General features: G+C 37.5%; 1 protein-coding gene across 2 annotated transcripts in view; it reads left to right on the top strand.

Moving 5' to 3' along the window:
* ipo11 (importin 11) overlaps positions 1 to 22644 on the top strand; it is a 147341-nt gene that overhangs the window by 42487 nt on the left and 82210 nt on the right. For both annotated transcript variants that reach the window (XM_030143938.1, XM_030143937.1), the window contains 4 exons: positions 2392 to 2482; positions 6449 to 6496; positions 8065 to 8170; positions 15633 to 15759. In XM_030143938.1, coding sequence (XP_029999798.1) covers positions 2392 to 2482; positions 6449 to 6496; positions 8065 to 8170; positions 15633 to 15759 — 372 coding nt within the window. The remainder of the gene's footprint in view (positions 1 to 2391; positions 2483 to 6448; positions 6497 to 8064; positions 8171 to 15632; positions 15760 to 22644) is intronic.

The raw sequence follows: 22644 nt of genomic DNA, 5'->3' as shown, positions 1-22644 counted from the left end.
TTAAGCTTGTTTCTGTTATTGTTGCATCTATCTAATATGTAATATAAGTGCCACCCACAGTGCATCATGTGCAAGAAAACCCTCAGTTAGGACCTGCGATTATAAAGACATTAGAGCCACTAGTGAGGTCAGAAAAACAAACGTTTCCATGTATAATAATAGTCTTCGGCGTTCACAAGTCCATCTCCAGTGCAATCTTTCTTGTATTAACTCCATTAACCCATGAAGACCCAGTACTATTTTTGTGGTAATTCCCAAATGATTTTTCTCTATATATTTAACATTTCTTAAGTTATTTGTCACCATTTATTATAAAATAATCCTCTGTATTTGGCATTTTCTTGCAAAAATCAGGTATTTTCCTACGTTTAGTTCACTAATCATGTAGATGTTAAGAAAGATCAGATTAAATTTGAGGATTATTGTATCAGAAACAGAGAAAACTGAAGAAAAAGTGACTATCCAGTAAAATATGTCAATGACTGAACACAAACCAAGTGTCTCCATCCACTGTCATTGATCCAACTCCATGGGTTTTATTGGTGAATCAATGTTGTAGAAGATGACAGTGTTTCCACGGTAACCACAAAGCCTCTGAACATCCAAACGGGTCATATGTGATGACCATGAAAAGAGGAAAAACTGCATTTTACACCAATTATTTACATGTATTGATAGGATTACTGATCAATAGGTATTAAACATTTTAGATCAGTGCATGATTTTGGTCGCCAGTGGATGTTTGGGTCTTTATGGGTTAATGTCTTTATTTATAGAAAGCTATAACTGGACTGTGTTTATACTCTTTTTTTTTTTTTTTTCCATCCAGTATGGACTTGAGATTGGTCATGTATTACTCTTTTAAATATGGTAAAATTATCTTACAAAGTCTCAAATTTAGCTGGTTTAAAGCCTGTATCATTTTAACCTAGTGTTCAGGAATTACTTTTTTCTGAAAATGTAGTGTATTGTCATTTATTTTTTAGTGTTTGCCATATTTTTTTATTTTCATGCATGTTTTTGTGTGACTGCACTGAACAGATTGTATACATCACCAGCATTGTGAAACAGTTGGTGGTCCCCCGGGGGTTTAGAGCCTGTCTCTGTCTGTGTCGAGCTACGTGGCACTGGCTTATCTTCAGCTGTTTTTCCCAGTCATGACATAATCTCCTTTTCAGCGTTTTATTTTTTTTTTATTTCCGATCTGCCCTTCATTTCCTTTCCCTTCCCACTAAAATTATCTCTCTGTCTTGAGCCCATTCTCCTTAGTTTCATCATTTGACACCGGATGACAAACTTCATTAAAATCTTCATTTATTAGACGTTAAGGTCGCACAGCTCTCATATTATACACTAAAGCACATTATAAAATATAAAAAGGTGATGTGATAGTTGATACAATGAGTTGATTAAATGTTTGTCTGGTTGTAAATCTAAGTTGTCAATTTATTTTATTTATCCTGTCAAGGTTGCATCACTGATTCATGAAAATACATGCACAAGGACACATTTCAGAGTACTAATAAATATATAAAACCACTTAGGAGTCTTACACAGTATGCCAGTATGTTTACACTTTCTCTTGTGCAGTTTTTATTGCAGCAGCATTACTGTAGTGTAAAAATAAGCATAGCTGTTCCTGGGTCTGTAGATCATATGAGCCCCAATTTGGCATTCATATCCACATTACGGTGCAAGGCAACCCTGAAAATGTGCCATACACTAAATGTTACTGTCCATCTATTTCTTCCACGGCCACCAGTTGAAAGGTCTGATTAGAAATGACCTTGGCCTGTCAATATTACCTATTTGTTTCCTTAACAAACAGAGCTTTTGTGTTATTTCAAATTTTCATAAAGGTGGACCGGTTTGTAAGAGGTGTCATTTACACTCTGATCTTTTTGTCCCCAGCGTAGAAGGATTTTATAAATATAACACAGGATGTCACGGCTCACAGGATATACTCTTAAATTAGTTCAGTCAATGCTTTAATATAGATTTTTTTTTTTTTGCTACCACAAGAAAAACAATAAACTACCAGAGGTCAGTGGGCGTATATTTTTCTATGTGGACAAATACAGAAATACAGAAACACAGAAATCCCCTGACAAAGGTACATCGACTATTTATTGAACCGAGAGCTCAGGGCTTTGTTTGTCAGTGTGTGTTCATGTGCAAGTGCTGATTGTGTACATTTTCTTTGTGTTTATAGAGACTTCGCATTGGCATTATTTGTTTTTCTTGTGAAATAAACCCCCATCATCTCCACCACCACTTACCGCCGCCTGGAATGGACCAACAAGTGGATGTGTATTGTGTGTACTGTGAAGTGACATTCTGCTTTTTCTCTCTCTCTCTCTCTCTTTTCTTTTTTTTTTTTTTCATCTTTAGCCTTGTACAGAAGTTTTGTTCCTCGACATCTTCCACAACTACAGTCAGACGCTGACGCCGGTGCTACTGGATATGGTTCAGAATCTCCAGGGTCAGTTAACGTTGATCCTCCTAAATATTAATCTGTGTGGTTTGTGTGGTGTAGTATGAATTCCCTGGGTGATTACAGCTCAGCCACATGTCTAACTGCAGCTGTTCTCCATTCAGGTCTGTTCCAGCCTAGTCAAGTCCAATATTTCTAAGTACTAGTTTAAGTGTCCTCTCTGTATCTCCAGTGGTCCGTGTCGTGTGTTTCTCTGGTGATATTTATTTGCGAACATTAAATGAAAGCAGGAGTTAGAAATCCATGGGGAAAAGCCAGAATTATAAAGATAAATGACCCAACGCTGTTTCACTGTGAAGCCAGAATACCACAGATATGAGATCTGTCTTGTTGCCCTTATGATGAGCAGTAGAGTCATGTCTGACAGAAACTTTAACAGGGTAGTGAATTAAATATGCCACTAGCATGTTTACCTTGCATCATCACCCCTCCCAAAGCATTGGTATATTAGCTACATTTTTGCACACAAGTTTGAGAAGACTCATTATGTGATTTGGACTTTATTATAAACATTGCGCTATTGCCCTATCTCCTGCTTTGACAAATCTGTTGCTGTTTGGTTCCACTATGGACCTCCTCACCTCATAAACTGTCACTGTATTACACTACTGCTTTTAATTTTAATAGACTGAAAATGAACACTTTATTTATTCCTATTATTCTATTTTACTGCTTTTTAAAAAAAAAAAAAATGCATTCAATTCAGTTTTATTTGTAGAGCCCTATATCATAACAAGGTTGCCTCACAGGGCTTTACAGTATTAGTAGGATATGAAAACAAACAACAGTCAAATAAGCAGTAGATGAAGGAAATGGATTAATGTCCCGGGTATCCCCCGTCCTTAGACCCTCCTTCTCGGCAAGGAAAAAAGTGGGAAAAGAGAAACCTCGGGGAGAACCACAGTGAAGGAGAGATCAACTCCCATGAACGGACAGGCTATAGACGCACCAGGACTGATAAACATCCATTTACGGATGTTTTTCCAGTCTGTAATGATGCAGTAGGGTGGGGGCATGCCATTTAAAGAGGTCATATTTTGCTAAACCCACTTTTATTAGTCTTTGGTACATTTATTTGTGTATTTGGACCCTAATAGTTCAAAAAGTTTGAATTTGAACCCTCCAGGTGCTGCAAAGCTATCTTTATATTCATTTTGGCAAAAATCCTGTGGGTTTCTACAACCCGTTTTAATTTCTTCTTAATTTGTTGCATCTGTAACTAGTTACGTCACAGCATCTGCACAGATAAGGTCAAGACTTCCGACGAACATTTCTCTGTGTACGCCGTAATTGTTTGTCAGCAGCAGCGGTTGTAGTAAAAACTGAAAATATGTCCAAACTTGGAGCCGATTATTTAAAATGTTCAGTTGTTGGTTGTATTAACGAACACAAATGGCTGAACGGGACAGCAGCACAGCACAACCTGGAGGGGATGGAGTGTTCAAAATGGCTTTTCTGGTGTCATTACTCTGAAATAGGGTTGAAGATGGACCTGTGGAGTTTTATTAATGAAAAATTCAGACCCAAGCATAGCATTTACAGTTTGTAGACCACAGGCAGGTTTTTAAAATGCATAATTCCATTTTAAAAAAAGCAAAATATCACTCCTTTAACAAGGTGAGAGAGAAACAGTATCTCAGTTCTCTGGATGTCCTGTGCATTTAGTGAACTGACAGTAAAAAATGTTTGAATCTTTAACTCTTTAAGTGCCAGACAGTTAAGGGGCTAATAAGCCTTGAAAGTGCCACAGAATTTGGACGTTTTTCAGTATTTCGCGTCGTTTTTATAATATTTGAAGAATCCTGCAGGAAACCGCTCGGTAACATCCGACCGATTGCTGATTAGATCCAAAACGCACCGGACGCAGCCGATTCATTATTGATCGTAATTTGCATAATTTATAATAATAATAATAATAATAATAATAATAATAATCTTTATTTATATAGCACTTTTCATACATTAAAAACTGTAGCACAAAGTGCTTTACATATCAGTTTAAAAATCAGTACCGCCCCCCACCCACCCACTCACCCGCACACACACACACACACACACACACACACACACACACACACACACACACACACACACACACACGCAAACCCACAAGCTCACACATACTTAAGAAGACTGACTGAGCACGGGTAGACCAGAACAAAAATGTACAAGTAAAAGTAAAACATCAATTTAGGAGGCGCTGTCTCAGGGAGCCATCCGCACCAGGAGGCAGCCGCCGACCAGGCACCAGCAACACAGCCCCGCATCCCAACTAGTGGGAGAGGGCCAACTGGGACCCCCACCCACCAGAAAGGAGTGGACCCCAGTGAGAGAAGGCGCCACAGCCCCCGGAGTCCACAGCCGCCCCCCGGCATGGAGGGCTCCCTCTGATGAAACACCGGAGAATAAGAAACATTAAAAAGAAATAACAATATTATTCGGTCGTGTGACCTCAAATTCCCGTCTGCTTGGTCTCAAAAGGGGGACACAGAAAGAACGTCATCGAAATGTGAGAAAGAAATGGGGGTGGATGGTTTGTTTGTACACAAATATGGCGTGTTCTCCAAAGCCGATCTGATCGGCCCGTGGCACTTTACAGGTTGTTTTCGTAAAGCCGATTTAATCGGCCCATGGCACTGAAAGTGTTAAAGTCTGCATCATGGGGTACATGACAACATTCTAGAGAAGCAGAACTATTGTTTTCTATCTGCTGCTTGAATATCAATATGCTGAAAGGTAATGGGGAGTTTTTGGCCAGAGTCATCAATAAACTGTGTCAGTGAATCTTTAAGTCAAAGACGAAACAACATGAAAACAAGATATAAAAAATAATTAAATAAATCAGCATCTATCAAGTTCTCTTTTTTTCTTTCATATATACACTGTGCCTACTGTAAAGCATTTGAAATGATCCTTCAGTTCATAAAATTATGATGACACATTGGTATCAAATCAGCAGAGGAAAAAAACAATTTAGGATTTCACATTTGGATTTTTACTTGGCTGAAAGTGACCAAGCATAGGAGGCCAAGTGCTTCTCTTGGGTACCCCTGACAGCTGTTAAAAGTCAGGTTCACATTAGGAGAATTCAGCTTTAAGTGCACAGTAAATCCGTGACAGTATACATGTCCTGTAGAGATTCATTTGTTTACAACGTTAGGTTTTTGTGTATGGAGCCCATTTCTACACACTCGGGTGTCATTTTTTGCCTCTCTCCATGTTCTGTTTCTCATTTGTGGTGCACAATCTAATTTGTACATAGGGAGTTATATTGTGAGTTGCAGCTAATATCTGTACATGTGAAATAATATGATGTTGAGAGCTTGATATATGACATAAATCCAGTGCCATAAAAGATGTTTAACTGATTCTGTTTCCCAGTAACGCATAATAGACCTCAAATCCCACACCATATTTTGCGCTATAAAACACAGCCTTGTTGTGTGAGCTACCCATATATCATTAAATAGTGTAGCATGTATATTTGCTACTGTTGCCTCAAGCTAATGCAGTAGTATGTATGATATCTCTCTAGTCTCCCAGTTAGCTCGGATGTACACACGCCACAGTGCTGCTGGTTTTTTTTGGTTGCATTGTGTTGTGCCTTTGTGCTGCTGCTAAATTAGCTGTGCCATTCTTTACATGTTTGGATTACAGGGTTCACTTCCTGCCTGTCTCCAAGCTACTTTGAGTTTGGTGTGACAGAGGGGAACTTGTGTCAGAACAAGAAAGATGCTACAATGGGTAATTCTACAGTTGAAGGGAGGCAGCTATTGATTTTTGAGAACAAGACTAATACAGAGGAAGAAAAGTAAAGCAACCAAGACTGATATCAAAGAGTATTGGCCTCTAAATAAATGGTGTAATTATGTCGTAAATGCGTGTCTTTTTAATCACAGTATATTTGTCTGATTAACATTTCTGCAATATTTATCTTAATTTGTATTTATCCAGGCCCGACTAATGTGGAAGACCCTGTTCAGCTGTTAATGAAGGATGCAGGTGAGTTACAGGATCCACCTTTTATTTCTACTTCCATGCCTGAGGTCTCTTTTCCTGTAGGTGTTTTAAATATCAGGTCTGGCTGTGGAATTTTACAATCACTGCGGCCTTTAAATAAAAATGTGAATATTGTGGATTTGCTTTATGATTAGAGCTGTTCAGCCTCATCTCAAAACAAAAATAATTAATAGATCACAGTGTTCTGCTATGCACTTTTGACATGAAAACGGTTCATTCTTAACAATAGCTTTTGTTCTTTGGTTGCTTTTATATGCCTATGATCCATTTTTCCTTGTTTTATTTACTCTCATGTGTCTCTTGACATCCTGTTTCCCTCCCTTTTTCTTGTCTGACACCTTTTTTTTTTTTTTTTACCTGTGATTCTCCAATTTCCTTCAGTATTTATAACTATGTGTCAGGTCAGGGTTGCCTTTCAGGTGCAGTTTTATGGCATATGCAGCTAAATCACACACAGAAGGGATTGCCTGTTAAGAGGGACTTTGTTAAAGCTGGATTCCCGTAGAGATCTCAGCAGTCTGTTGACAGTGTTGATAAAATGGTAGGCACTTAGGATGATGAAGTTGTACTGGGGCAGCAGGCAGTGGCAGATAATTGTGGCTGTGGGAGCTAAAGCTGGCTGAAGTGCTAAAGGGGTGATTAATAACAGCAGGATGCTAAGGTTTTCCTAATAGAATAAATAAGTCTTTAATTATAATAAGTTGTAGGAGTCATTTGAATCATACCACCATCAAAAAGATGTCCGTAGTCTGATGAGCATAAATTGGTTTTTATAAGCTGATGATTGGAAGAGACACAATAGTTCATTTTTTTCTATCAGCCAGTTTGACATAATAACCACAGCCACCTGCTTAGACCCTTTGTTTATCTGAAAAATGTTACGGATTGACCTTCAACCAAGTGTAAACCAGCCCTTTAGCAGTGTTTGACTTTTTCTCTCTTTAACATCAGACATCCACATGTTCACGTTTTTTTTTTTTCCTCTTGTACATATCCACATTTGTCATTTTAATGCAGCACTTGCAGGGATATTAACTTTGTAGCTCTGAAATATTTTATGTCAGAACTGGGAAAAAAAATACTCAGGTACAGTGATGCTTTACGGACCACTAAATCAAATTGTAAACTTTTAAGCATCTCATTTTAGCAAAGAAAAATAATGTAGCAGTATTATAGACCAAGAAATTCACATACCATATCCCAAAGGGGTAGTTAATCTGTCATGAACAGCAAACATAAAACCCCAAAAGCTCAAAATGTGATAATCATCTATAGAGCTGATCCACATACCCATAAAAATTACATGGTATTGTTGCAGTTTTTTTTTGTTATTTATGTGTTGTTTCAATAATTTGCCCAACATGTTGTCACTATTTCATCATTTCTTTCCTTTTAGGGTTGTTTCTGTTATACAATACAGCTTCATCTATTGTGAAATATGCAGTATATTTCTTTTCACATGAGCCAAAATTACTATTTTCAGAACTAAAAGGCAGTTTAATGAAACTCTTATGTTCTTTTGATCACTGTGAATTATGGTTTGTTTGCAGTGTACAATGCAGTGGGACTGGCAGCCTATGAGCTTTTTGACAACGTGGACTTCGACCAGTGGTTCAAGAATCAACTGCTTGGGGAGTTGCAAGTTAGTCACCACAGGTATTATGATTCATTCCCTTTCCAAGATTCTCACATGTCTTGTTCACATCCACGTTGAAAATTCCTTTCAGCATGGTGTTAAATGTCTTGCAGTGTCATAGATATACAAAGTAAGGAATTATACGTTTTTTTTTTAATGGTAACAGAACTATCTGGTGGAAAAAATGTTATCACCTGTCAACAACATAACAAAATAACAAGACAGCTGAAGTAATATCCAGTCGAAAGCGGTGCTGTCAGCTGCAACCCATCACAGAATTGAATCATTTCCTATCTGCACATTGTCAACAAAGTAAGCATATTGTTCCCCCAAAAGTTTTTTTTTTTTTTTTTTCCCCCAGAGCTGTTGTAGAGATGTTAACTTAATGTCTCTGGCTTCTGTCTGCAGAATTACACTATGATGAATATGAGAACTCTTTTCTTTTTAAATAGCACACATTAGTGGTGCCTGATACATGGTGTAGTTAACATTTCTTTCTGCAACCCACGCTAATTGACCATTAACCTCTGTCCAGCTATTAATTATTGTCAGCAGCACAGTCACAGTCTCACAAAGAGCAAAGTGATGCTTTAATCCCATGACTGGGGCACATATTAACAATTGCTAGTTACATCCACACCGTCTTTCAACAAGCTGCGGCCAAACCTGTCATGTCGTCAACACTTGAACGTTTCAGTAAATCGGAGAAAAAGTGAAAAAGAGAGAGTGCCCAGAGGCGTAGTGAGTGATACGAAGAACAAAACCTCAAGTCATCTAAAGAAAGAGCCTGCAGCGCTCAAAAAGGTCAGCCAATGGGGTCGGCGTTGACGTAAGAGGACAGTGCTGCTGATGTCACTGTAACTGTTCTCCCATGTGATGCAGGTGCGAATAACCCCTTTACCTCATGCCAGGGTCCCCTCAGTTCACCTCCACACTATGCGACTCGATTTTTTTTCTTTGTGAAAGTTGTGGTTCTTGATTTTTCCATGTCAGACCCAGGACATTGAGACCCAGTGTGAAATGGAGATGTCAATGCATCCCCTTTTCTTCAAATGGGGGTGATTCATGTCTACAGAAAAGAACAAAACAAATAAACACTGCAGATAGTTCACAGAATATGACCTTTTGCAGCAGGCTGGTTCTTTAATGTGTTTTCAAAGGGGCAATGTAAAAAAAAAAAAGACAACCTGTACCATCTGATATACTGCAATTCCACTGTTGTAAATATGTATATAGTTGTTAGAATTTTATTACCTTTTACTATTATTATTATTTTTGTTTTTATATTGTTTTGTCTTCATGCATGCACATTTTTTTCTTGCACTTTATTCTCTTTCTGCCTTGACTATTGAATTTCTCCATTGTGGGATCAATAAAGTGTAATCTAATCTAATCATCTAATCTAATGCATAACTAATAGGTAATAGGTTAAAGGCTGTTACCACGAACGGAGATAACACTGTTTGTTGTGTGAGGTGCTCAGTTTGAATGCAGGATTACACTGCACTGTATACATGAACAAGAATATGTGTAGCCTTGTTCACATGTGCTGCATGTTGCCCCTGTAACAGTATTTCATGTAAACAGGATCATGCGGTGCAGGTGTGCAGGCTGCATAGTTAGTGGCAGTTTGCTGAGGAAATTCATTGTTAGTTTTATCCTCTCCGGTGGTGCAGCGATCGAAAGATAACATGTGCCTTATCTCTTAACATTCTAATCATATCTCGAAAACAACGTAGAGGTCTTTAGTTGATAACCCTCTGTTTTTGCCCAGGAGGATTTTTATATAGTTTTAGTGACAGCAAGGTTAGTTATATAAAGGTTTCAACTTCCACTGACTATTATATATATATAATTTTTTTTTTTTTCAGCCAGATGCCAAATCAAGCTATGTCTCTGTCAGATTTTATACATCGCCACAATCGTTTGAAGAGGCTTGTGCAATGAGAATATAGATTTAGTGCAGATCTTAAAGAACAAATGTGCTGATCCTATTCACTGCCTCTTAGTGGGTTACATTAAGTTGCCTTCTTCTGCAGCAATCAGAGGCATACTGTGTCTGCATATGCATGATGGCTGTCCAAGTGCACTTTTCCTTTGTGTCATCATCAGCTTGTCACTTATGCAGTATGTTATTTTAACTCCCACTGGAATGCATTAGTCACAGGAATATACTTTCTCAGACAAAACGGGAACAAAAGCCATGAAATATTAAGTCTTTACATGCTCAGTCAATACTGTCATAAACAATGAAGTCACACAAACTAAACTTTTTTTCTCAACTTAGTGAGTGTTTGAGTGTCAAAGCTGACGCATGTGCATTGAGAGTTAAGTTAAAGCCATGAATTTTTTATCCATAGGGGTCCATTTTCCTAGAGCTATTATACAGCTTTACTTATGTTTACTTATATTTAACACAGACTGTATGTTTGAGACGACACATACACACCCCACCCTTTCATGATATAACAAAGAGATACAGGAAGAAAAACACGCCTAATGAAATTCTTATTTCTGTGTAAGTGGTACTTCAGTTTAAGAAGTGAATTGGTTGAAATATTTCACCAACTTGGCGCAGTATCTTGAGAAGCAGATGCACAGTTTCTATTATTGGCATTTGGCAGGGGCTTTGTTCAGGTTTTCTGGCCGACACACTTGCTTATTGCACATTTGTCGCTGTTACCGGAGCCTCTCCAGATCATGGTGCTCTGCCTGGCTTCCTCAGCCTTCTCTGCACTGTCTGTTGGAGCATTTAATACATAGAGCAGTGCTTTTTCTGGGACCTTGATCAACATCAGAGTATCAATATGCTAAATCTGTGCAAAGTGGAGTTAAAAGAGCATAACAGTACAGCCTGTTGGGAAGTGTTACCTTTATAGCAGCTAAATTGAAGGTGTCCTGGACAGATTCTGAAGTCAAATTCAGAAGTCTGCTCCCACCTGCTGTCACACCTGCAGGGTTTTCTTCTGCCTGCTTGCCTCTAAGCTCACATTTATCTGTGCCAGTTACTTGTTTCCCAAGGGCTGGCTGTCATTTAAATTTTATTGATTCTGTTTTTGCCCATCAATTCTAGTTTTGAGCAAAGTCCTGGGAATTTCTGTTTTGAAAGCCCTCACTTATCTCCATTACAGGCAACAAACAAGCAGCGCTACTGTGATTAGGGTGCTCACTGTTTCAGCAAGTGCATATGGAACAGTTTAAATTTTCATTCAGCGCAATAACCATATTTATTGAAAATTTAAGTAAAACACTATATGCAAAGTGACGAGGATCACTTTTGATTTAGAACGCATCATCAGTTCCCTTTTGATGTATGTGTGGCATGTTGAAGCATGCAAGACAACATCCCAGCATGATTGCTCATGCCTGACAGGAACACTAAGGGGAGAAAAAAAAAACACCATCTGCTCTGAGTCTGGTGGGATATGTGGTCTGCTCTGCCCCACATAGGCCACTTTTTCTACAAACACACAGAGACAATATGATGGACAAATGTACTTCCAGATGGAGAGCCAGATGAACTGCATGGCATCGACTGTGTGGATGAGCACTGTCCAAATATCGCTTTAAAACTTTATTGTCACTGTTCCCAAAATACTTACCTGAGCAGCTGACTGAGATAGCTGAAGTAGTGTAGTAGTGACTTAGGAGTCCTCTGGCACCAGCACTAAAGTTCTTTTTTGTATTTTAGTCTTACTCTAAAAGTTTAACGACTTATGAGGGAAGACTGGCTTTACTTTTAAAGTTTCTACAAACTCAGACAATTTGTTGCCACTTTCGTCACAATGGCCCCAGATGTATTTAATGCTGTCCTCAGGGCAAGAGACTGCCCATTAAACCAAGTCAATTACTTTCTGATCAGTATTATAGAGAATAGATCTTGCAATAATACATGAGTCAAGCAAATTATCTAATTGTTTCAAAAAAGATGTCAGTGTACAACAGAAGACTGTGTTTATAGTATTACAGTGCATCGTTGAATCTCTGGTACTGTATGCTTAACTGTAAATCCTGCCAAAGTCTAGCTGCATACATATTTAAAGTCTTATCCATATCTGTCAGCAGAAGTATTGCGATTGACTTATACCTGTGGCTGAGCCACGGGCTGCCACTAAGCCAGCTTGTTGGAGGTTGGCATAATGACTACATAAACACAAATGCAGTCTTATCTGCACACTCATCCACCCACACACACTTGATTTCAGTGACTTGCTGTCAGTCTCTTCATACTCCTACCTCAACCAAGCGCTTGTCATCTTTGTGATGGGTTATCATGGCTTATAAGCGCAAATGATCTTGGGCACATACTGTATACATACATAAATATGCACACAGGAAATCATAATATGACTCCTAATTGAACACTGCTCACACACACATACCCTTAATATCACTCATACTGACATAGAGTTGCCGGAAGGGGTTTCTGTGTCACTGAGACAGACAGTGAGATAGAGATACTGTGTGAGTCTTCATCTATATTATTAGACTGCGAAATACACTGATCTTGTGATATTGCCTGTTGTAGCCTGACCTCCCACGTGGAGTTTAGTAAGACAAAGGCACACACACTGCTAATGTGATGACTGATTTTGATCATTTTGTTTTGATCTTTTTCAACATCTTTTTTTCCCCTTTTGCTCATATTTGCCTTTGTTAATGAATTCTTGCTGGCTTTACTCTCCTGATAAATCAGTTCGTCTGTGTTAATTTTTGACTAGTTTCAATGTTGCTATTCTTACTGTTGTTGCTCTTGAATCTGCTCCCCATGTGGCTTGCAAGATGTTTCACCTAATGTGGCTCCATTAAACAAACACTTGTAATCCTTGTGAGTGTACTGACATTTGCTTACAGTGCCGTAGCTAAACGACTACAGAAACATGTAATAGAAACAGCTGGAATTTCTATCTGTTCATCAAAATAATATAATAATCTGAGCCATGCTTTGACCCGTTACAATAATCCTACTGTGAACAAACATTTTTGATGTGATGCACGCATCTGGTAGCATAAATGTCACAGTAAATGTTAACGGGATCGTATAGATGCATTGATAATAACTCACCTGCGGGAGATGTAAATACACTGAATATGAAAATTACTGAATATGAGGCCGAGATCATGGGAAGTAAAGTTCTTTTTTAAAAGTGGTGTAATGAGTTCAGGATTGCCTGTACAGCATGGTGTGAAGTTTTGTAGGAAGAAGCAGGTTTTGTGTGCATGAATCATGCTTGACCTTTTGACTGGTGGACAAATACCCACATCAGCCTGCCTACCCATCTGTCTTTCCATCTCTTTCTTCCAGTTTGCCAGAACACTTTCAAATATAAGCAGCTGTAGTCTCTCCAGACGAAGCACATATTCTGTATTTATCTCTCACAAGCACATGCACAAAATCTTGAACCTTATGGAGAGGGTGGAACAAAAACCACTTGATCACTTCAACAGGTCCCATAAAGGAATTGTAGTCAGCATGTGTATTGTTATGGTGTGATCAGAAATGTTGTTGGTAATTGCCAGGATTTATCATTATCGTTCATTTTTTTATACTTATGTGACCTTGCTTTATATGTAAAAACTGAGGTTGAAAATAACGAAAAAGCAGTGTTAATTTGACAACATGTAGTCATCAGTTATTTGATAATTTGTTTGTTATATCCCCGATTCTATCTGAGTATTAAGTATACTGATGCCAAACTGCTGTTTGGAAGCCAATGACAGAGCAGCCCTGGGAATCTGCCCAATACGATCATCCACTGGCACCTCAGTACCTGCTCTGTCACGCTGGCATCTAATTAATTACCGCTGCCATAAGAGATTGTAGATAGGTCTGGTTCTTGTTTGTCTTTGTAAGAAATTGGATGCTAGTTTGTTCCCTTAGCAGCCTGCACCGTTTGAGAACAGGCTATTATGGGAGCACATCAGTACGATCTTCATCAGTAAGACGATGAGAACTCAAATCCAAAAGCCATTTAGTTTGATACTGTTGAGATAATCAGCACAATAGTCACAACCCCTGCACCTTGTTTTTTTTGTTTGTGTTTTTTTTTAATCTTACCTTGTATATATCCTATACATATCCTTATTGATTGTTTATATTTCTCATCTGTACTATAGCCTTAGCATTTTGTATATTCCAGTATTTTTTTGTAGTACTTTAGTAGTATATGCATATTTAATATTTTATCTTGTAGCTTTTATAAATTGCTTACTTTTTTCAGTATTCGGTGTGATATTTTTGTACAGTCTTTTTTTGTACTAAGTGTTTTGCTGCTAAACAGGACAGAGTAGCTAAATGGATTTTCGTTGTTTCTGTGACATTGACAATAAAGTTCTATTCTATTCTAATTTCAGATTTGGATTTCAGAATTGCTTTTTGCTGCATTTAAAAAAAAAAAAAAAAAGATATATATTTGGGCATAAAATAACTTAATTTTCATGTTTCCTTTTTTGTGCACTCTTGAACATATGCACTCTTTGTTTATGTGCCATCTCCAAGTCCTGACTCATGCTGTTATTTAGTATCCTCTGGCTATTGGCCCAGACTGGTTTCTGGTTCCCTGTGGTTTTTTTGACAAGGAGCCAACACGTTTGTCACCCCCTCCTTCCATCCTTTATCCTCTCATCTCTCGTTTCCTCTATCCTTTCATCCGCCTATTTCTGACAAGTTGGGTCTTGTGCATACTTTTTCTGTTGGATACAAACAAGGGCAGATGCCAGGGGACGCTTGTCGGCCCAGTACAACTGCTGAAAAACCCTCAGCTACTGACATGCTGGGCCCGTCTTTAGGACATGCGACAATGAGCATTTTAATTCATGTCACACACTTCTCAGTCCTGCTAATGTATTTTGATCGTTCACCAGGCTAATTCACTGGTATACTTTTTTTCCTGTGTTGCATGTTCAATCATGCATAAACACACATTAATACCCGTGTACCTTTTCCCATACCAAGCACTTTTTCCCTCGTCTTCTTCTTTTTCCATCTTTCATTGTGTTTTTAGTTACTTTATTGTATAAACCGCCTTTCTGTTCTGGCCTCCAATATTCTCTGTAATATTGCAGTATCTCTGCCTCTCTGGGAGCCCTAATCTGTTTGAATAGATGAACATGCGCAAAAATGTTCAGAATCTGAGAGTGGGTTGAATTAGATATAGTCATGGAGTTGGAAATGTGTGTGCAGAGGGACAGTGATACAGCTCTTTTCCCTCAAAGCACAGAATTAACTGCAGTCTTCACCATACGTAAAACACTGATAAAAGAAATTTCATAAGCAGTCTCAAGCACCATTAGAATAAGCAGCCCGGTTGTTTTTAATGGGTCCATGAGCAATATTTCTACATTGGGAAAATAAGATTGCAGCCAGTCGGTTCTTTTTTTTTTTTTTTTTTTTTTTTTTTTTTTAAGTTATGATATGGATGGAGAGTATTGAGGGAAACTGGTAACAGTATTAATGATAAATTGTCTCTTTCTCTCTCTCAGGTACAAGCTGATTCGCCGACGTGTGATCTGGCTAATAGGACAATGGATCTCTGTCAAGTTCAAATCCGACCTTCGGCCTTTACTCTACGAGGTCATCCTCAGTCTCATGCAGGACCCAGACCTGGTGGTAAGACAGCTACAGGCATCAAGTCAATGTTTTCTTTTTCGTTTAACTGCTTATTATGATTGTGGAGTACCAACTTCCTAAGAAAACACTGGAGTCGTGATGTCTGAAATGGACCATAAATGTGCACAGTCAGCTCCATAAACACAATTCTCTGCCTAACAGCATGGAACCGCAGCTATTATGCTGCCAGTTTTATACAAACAGAGCCAAACGTAGAGACTGCTAAGAGGTTTTGTTTTCTGATTACTCAACATGCTATTTAAAATCTTTAATAATTTTTACAAAGCTGGTTTATCCATATAGCTTTGATTGAAAAGCAAAACCTTTTATTTACCTATTAACATTTTTTTCTGCCTTTTTTGATCCAATTTTGTGACATTTATCACAGTAAATTTAAATTACATTTCTGTGTTGCTGGATTTCTTGCCTCATGAGCTGTAAACTTAATTGATGTTTTCTTTCATGCAAGCTTCAATACAGGAATGAGAAAAACACTTTTTATTATTTACAACGTACCTTAAGATCATCTCACTATAACAATGAATAACTTAGTTAATTCTTTGTGCATCTAATAGCATCTCTCTCTGTAATTTATGTCTTTGTGTTGTGGAACTTTTAGCTGTGTATTCATCTGTTTTCTCTGTAGCAATGTTTCAATACATATCTAATGCGATTATAGTGCAATTAAGACTGTGATATAATTAAGATAATAATGTGCATAAGGCAGATCCCACACAAACACCATTCACTGATAGTATCAGTGTGTTGGAGGGAAGCATAATTACCTTAACATAAGTTCAGCAGACCAATATTAATTGCATGTCCCTTTTAATGTCGTTTATTATGCATCATTCATTTTGGATATTTTAATTAAATTTAGAGATATATGCCCAAAGTTTCTCAGGTTTGGTCAACGTAATAAAACTCAAATCCACCCCCCTGTGCATGATCAGGAATGACTGTTTACAGATGGATCAGTTGTCAGTGTTGTGTTCTATCTCTGTCACACGGGATATAACACCAACTAACACCTGGCATTTATTGTCAACATCAAAGTGTGGAATTGACATCAATCATCATTCATTCATTCCCAGGTTAAATGACTCTAGTGGTCATGAGTAGTTGTCCAGCTTCAATTGGCAGTGATAGAAATGTGACAGCTGGGTGTGGCTGCTGTTTTCTGGTTTGATCATAATGTTTCAGGCAGGAACATTACTTGTTTTTAACAAATGAGGTATTGATCTTTTGTCTGTACATTAACAGTGTTTAAAAACTGGATATACATGATAGTTATTGTTGTAAAAACTGCCAGAAAAGAGAGTGGAACCAGGAGGGGATGAGCAAATCAAAGCGATGTATGCAGTTTTCTATTGAAAGTTATATTTACTCAATGTAATCCAATTTTTAGGTGTTTTAGAAAAAAAGATACTGTGGCCATCTGTGTTGGTGCAGTCATAAAGAGATTGATGTAAAATTTAAAAAGTTGGATTGGGTCGTAAAATATATTAGACATAGGGTTGCACAACATATTGAATTTATTTGATTTATCAAGTTCTGCTTTCTGAAAATTGCAAAATTGAGATATGACTTATAGTGTTTTTGTTTTTTAATAATCATGTTTTGTCCTGTCCTTGGGTAAATGAAAAAAAAAAAAATAATACCATGAATCATTGTTAATAGAAGAAAACGTTAAAATGGAATTTTTGGGCTGTATTCCCCTGCCCTGTTTAGGCTTATGTACATATATCTGGTCACCTAGTGTTGGGAACACTGTGGTGTGCTGCACATTACTTCTGCATTCATAGCTGTGTACGTTGCCATAGGCTCCAAATGCTATGGATACCAATTTACTGACTCACATCAGATTGCTGTGCATTTCATTATGGTGGCTTTTCCATCTGGCCTCTCATCTCCATATATATGTATATTATATACTGATGTGCTCATCATGAAGTCACACAGTATCCTTCTGCTAAAAGCAAACATGTCATAAAGGTTCAGTCAACATGATTTTAATGTATAATTATTGGGCACATGTTAATATAGCCAGTGATGATCATTATTACAGTATTGTTACCATCATTCTCTAAATAGAGCCTAAAGAGGGGAATGCAATTTTTATTCCCCTTATACACCCACATCTGCTAGTAGCCAATTTAAGGACTGATCGAAAATTACATTTGGGACTCATTTATTTTTTGTCATACATTCACAATCTAGATGTATAATTTAGAATATAGTTTTATACTCCATTCCCGTAACTTGTAATTTGCTGTAAGGTTTATGAAGGAAACCACTGCAGTGAGATGGAGGGGTTTTTCCTCACACTATTTTACTCTGACATCACTGACCACATTACAAATCATATTGTGGTTCCTGATCGATATGGTCTTGGCCAATTAGAGCCTTTTGGACAGAATAAATTATTGCTCATAAACTTTTAATATCCTAATGGAGAAAAACTACTTTCTGTCAATCAGTTGAATTGGTTATCAATATTTTTATTGCTATTCTGTGGTACTTGTTAAGTCCAAAGTGAATCATTCAAGATAACAGTTGTATTTATCTCTGATATTCACTTCAGTGAACTAGAGTGATCAGCACAAGAGGCTTATGGATTTTTGTCCTATGAGCGTGCTTCATTTCAGCCACTTAGACTCGTAACTGCCTTGCTTTATTGTCTTAGAAGTTGTATTTTTAAACAGGAGGAGGGGAGTTAGATTAAGTCACGGCAATATCTTTGTCACAAATTTAAAGTTTCTTACTGGAGATACTCAGTATTCTCTGGGGAGATGACTTCAGAGCTCAACACCCTTCCAGTTTTAGGACCATCATAAATGTGAGCAGTAAAAGAGTAATGTTTGAAATGTGTTTGATATCTTTTAGCTTTGTACTACAGAGACTACAAACACTAATGTTAAAAGTCATGGGTGAATTTGTCTGGCATTGCTGCACAGTGTGATGCAGTGTGTGGAGGACCAACATCTGTGTACACATCCTATTTGCATCTATCATTGCCATTCATGAACTGAGTCACAGATCACAGATGTTTGTAGTTTTCCATTTCTATTTCCTGCAATATATTCCCCCCCTTTTTTCCCCACTAACTGCTGCCTTCGTCTCTGACATTTACTCACAGTTTCTGAGTAAAGACTAAAAATAACCCTCAAGGCAAATTTAACTCCTTCAGTTTTCAGGCCATTTGCATTCTCAGTGGGAGGTGTTAAAAGTTTTCTAGAATTTGCACCTAAATCAGATTTAATGACATCATGCTCAAGTCACATTTCTGCTCAGTTTTACTTGACTGTGGGAAGGCTTTAATGAACTCTAAAAATGGGGGGATTAGTGCTTCATGATGAAATCCCACTCAGTCTTGTCATGATTATAGTATGAGCACTGTATGACATTAGTTTCATACTCATAAATTAATACCAGTTGGTAATTTTTTTATGTAAAATATAAATATTTCTCATAAGCATTTACAGTCCTTTCGTTATTCATTTTGTCATAGTAAAATATAAAACACTACCTTAAGTCTTTCCTCGTACCTTTTTAATCTTACCTTGCAGTAATTTCAATGATAAGCGAGTTTTAACTACAGATAATACAAATTAATGTTAATTATCTGCCTTAATTGTAATTTATAGAGCCTTCGTTGATTTCTTTCACTTTTGCCACAATTTAACTGTGATCCCAAAATATTTTTACTTGGCTCAATTTATTTAAAACTGCAGTGCTTTTTTTTTAGCATCATGGGCAAACATTCAATAGTTATCTTTCAATATACTGTAATTCAAGTGGTCTGAGCGGACATGGGACTTCTGCAGTTATTCTTGCTTGTGCTTTTTCAAGGAGCAGAAAATCTACCCCGTGACACAGATTTTGGCTAATTATAGGCACTTTCAGACAAACGGGCTAAATACGCTATGTGATTGACATCTGTAATTACTAATAGCTTAGTAGACTCTGTCAGATGCAACTTGGACGTGACTTTACTGCTCTACTCTGTCTTCATACAAATGCTTGGAAAAGTGGCTTCACTTTTCCATAACAGCACAAAACAACCGCAGGTCAGCTGGATTTATATTTAGTTTTTAGATTTGGATTGAAAGAAGAGAACTGCAGAAGGAAGATGTGTATTTTCAAATCCTGCTGTTTTTTTTCTCTCCTGATTTTTTCTCCTGCAACATTAAAGAGGTAATATGTAGTATTGATATTCCAAAGTCTCAACAGTAGGGTGAAGTTGCATGTCAGAACACCCTTACGACTACCAAAACCACCAACAACAACCAACACTATGTATCCTATGTTTCTTCTTCATACTAAAAGTCATAGCTGGATAATTTGACAGTTGGTAAAAATAACAGTGTTTTAGAATCTTCCAATCATCATCTGATAGTTAACATTGTAGCTTTGTTAGCTTAGCTCTGTTTTTAGACTGAAAATAGCCACAGTAAAACCACAAATCAGCTCTGTTTTCTGTTCAGTTTGTGTTACCAATGACTGCAGTAAAGATCTATTTGAAATTATCCAAGCAAGGTCAGAACTGTCACAGTTTAGTCTGAACCACAGACCAACAAATGGCAATTTAGAGAAGATAATAACATTACATAATTACTGTATACCTTCATGAACCTCATAATCAAACTCTGTTATGTAGAAGAAATGCTGTGATTTCAGCATCAAATGACTCATTTTTATTTAGAGCTGTGTCCTGTCGTGATGTGCAGATCAGGGGCGGGTTGGGGTGGGTAAAAAAATGTCCCTTTATTTGCGGGGCTGTGGGGGCAGGTCATTAATTGAGCAGAGACACAAAAATATGTACAATATAATGTAGAAATTCTCTATAGCAGGTTAAAATATTTAGCGATATATAGCCTATTATATTTAATATTATTTGATGGTTGGGACTAGTGAGGTGTGGATCAGCGGGTTACCCATGGGACCCACAGGTCGGGTCAAAAAAAATGTCACTTTATTTACGGGGCAGGTTGGGGCGGGTCATTGATTGAGCAGAGACACAAAAATATGTTCAGTATCATGTATAAATTCCCTATCGCAGGTTAAAATATTTAATGATGTATAGCCTGTTGTATTGAATATTGTTTGATAGTTAGTACTAGTGATGCGTGGATCAGTGGGTTGGGGTGGGTCCAAAAAAAGTCACTTTATTTGCAGGATGGGCTGAGGCGGGTAAAATAATTCCACAAAAGCAGAACCTGCAGGTTGAAAAAAAAAAAACCCAACCCGTGCATCACTAGTATCCAGTGGTGAAAACAACACTGATTCTTGCTTTTATCACTTTTTTCATTTTCTTTAACTCTCAAAGTTGTTTCTCAGCGGTTCTCATCCCATCTCATCATTTTCTGGCGCTTTGGTCAAAGGCCTGTTAGCTTTAGTTTTTCCCACCATTGGAGACCACCAGAGTGACTCAGTACTCCCTCTAGTGGCCGCATAAATCTCAATCTGACTGGATTCAGTTCATACCTTTGCAGTCCGATACATTGGCAACTTTGGAATAAATTCATAGCTCTTTATTGTTAATACTGTAATTATAATTTTACGTCATTTTTAATGTTTGAAAATAGAAATACTGCATATAGCTCCTTTAAGGTGTGGTTTCTAAATGTAGAACTTCATATCACTGGAGTAATATTCAGTTAATACGTCGCCATCAAGGTCATTTAACCTTTTGAAAATTTTTATTATGGGATTTGTTGATTCTAACCAAGTGCTTGACATGTTAAGAATATGCATTGACTTGTCTAGATTCAGTGCTCAGTTAACTTTCACTTCTAAATTTACAATGACTTTTAAATTTGAGCCCATTTTAGATTTTAGAATTCTAAATGCGACCTTCCTGAAAGAGGCTGAATAATGATGTCAAGCAACTATTTTGACTGAATCATTGTTAGACATGAGTGTGTGTCTTTATGCAACCCCTCTGAGTACTTCATCAAGCAATCTATTATCTTGAATGCTTTGCAGTGGAATTGAAATGCAGTTTCTCTCATTAGTGCTTGAATTGCCAACAAGGCCAGTGCTGATGGCAGCTGATGGCTACATTCATCAACATAATCCTTTTGTTGCATGTTAATATATGCAACATTACCAAACCATTAGTCTGTATTTTATGATCGTGCAGACACAGGAGAGGAAATTTGTGCATCTCTATATTTAACCGTCCCTACAGTTCGACATTGAGTTACTTCATACATTCAGTGTATTTCACAACATTATTGCTTATCTGTATGATTTCAGAACGGGTTACAAATATGTGAGAAGTACACACATTTTATAGTGATTATGCAAATTATGTAATCCTTTTAAATACGTCAAGTGTTTTCTAATGGTTCAATTTCATACCAAGTTATGTAAAGAAAATAGCTGTATACCTTCATGAAGGGTCTCCAGCTTTGATAATTGAGTCACCACAGGGGACATCCTGTTGATAGTGGTAAATACTGTACATTCCTTTCACAAAACTATGGTATGTTTGTGCGCATTGCAGCATCGTCGCCTCCTTTAGATACACTCATAACTCAGCCTTAGAATCTCTTTGGTTTTCAGTGCTCCTTAAGCACAGACTTTTCACAGTTATTAAATTTCTAAACGTCTTTTAAGTTTGCTTATCGTCCTCGGCAGAGACAGGTAAACCTCTGGTGGGAAAGTTGTTGCGAATTCTTTTATGCAAGGTTGCTACTTATTTAAACAGGTCAGTCAATTCAGACTTCTGAAAGACGCCAGTTAGTGAAGTGTGATACTGCAGGGCTTGTGCTTTGGTTCGAGGTCCAGAAATATAAGCACGGTGCAAAATAAATAACTTCCAAAAAGGCATCGTACTTTTAAAATGGCTTGATTGGCATTGGAAATATAAATAAGATG

Source organism: Sphaeramia orbicularis, chromosome 9, assembly GCF_902148855.1.
Source record: "Sphaeramia orbicularis chromosome 9, fSphaOr1.1, whole genome shotgun sequence".
NCBI lineage: Eukaryota > Metazoa > Chordata > Actinopteri > Kurtiformes > Apogonidae > Sphaeramia > Sphaeramia orbicularis.
This window is presented reverse-complemented; position numbering and strand designations above follow the sequence as displayed.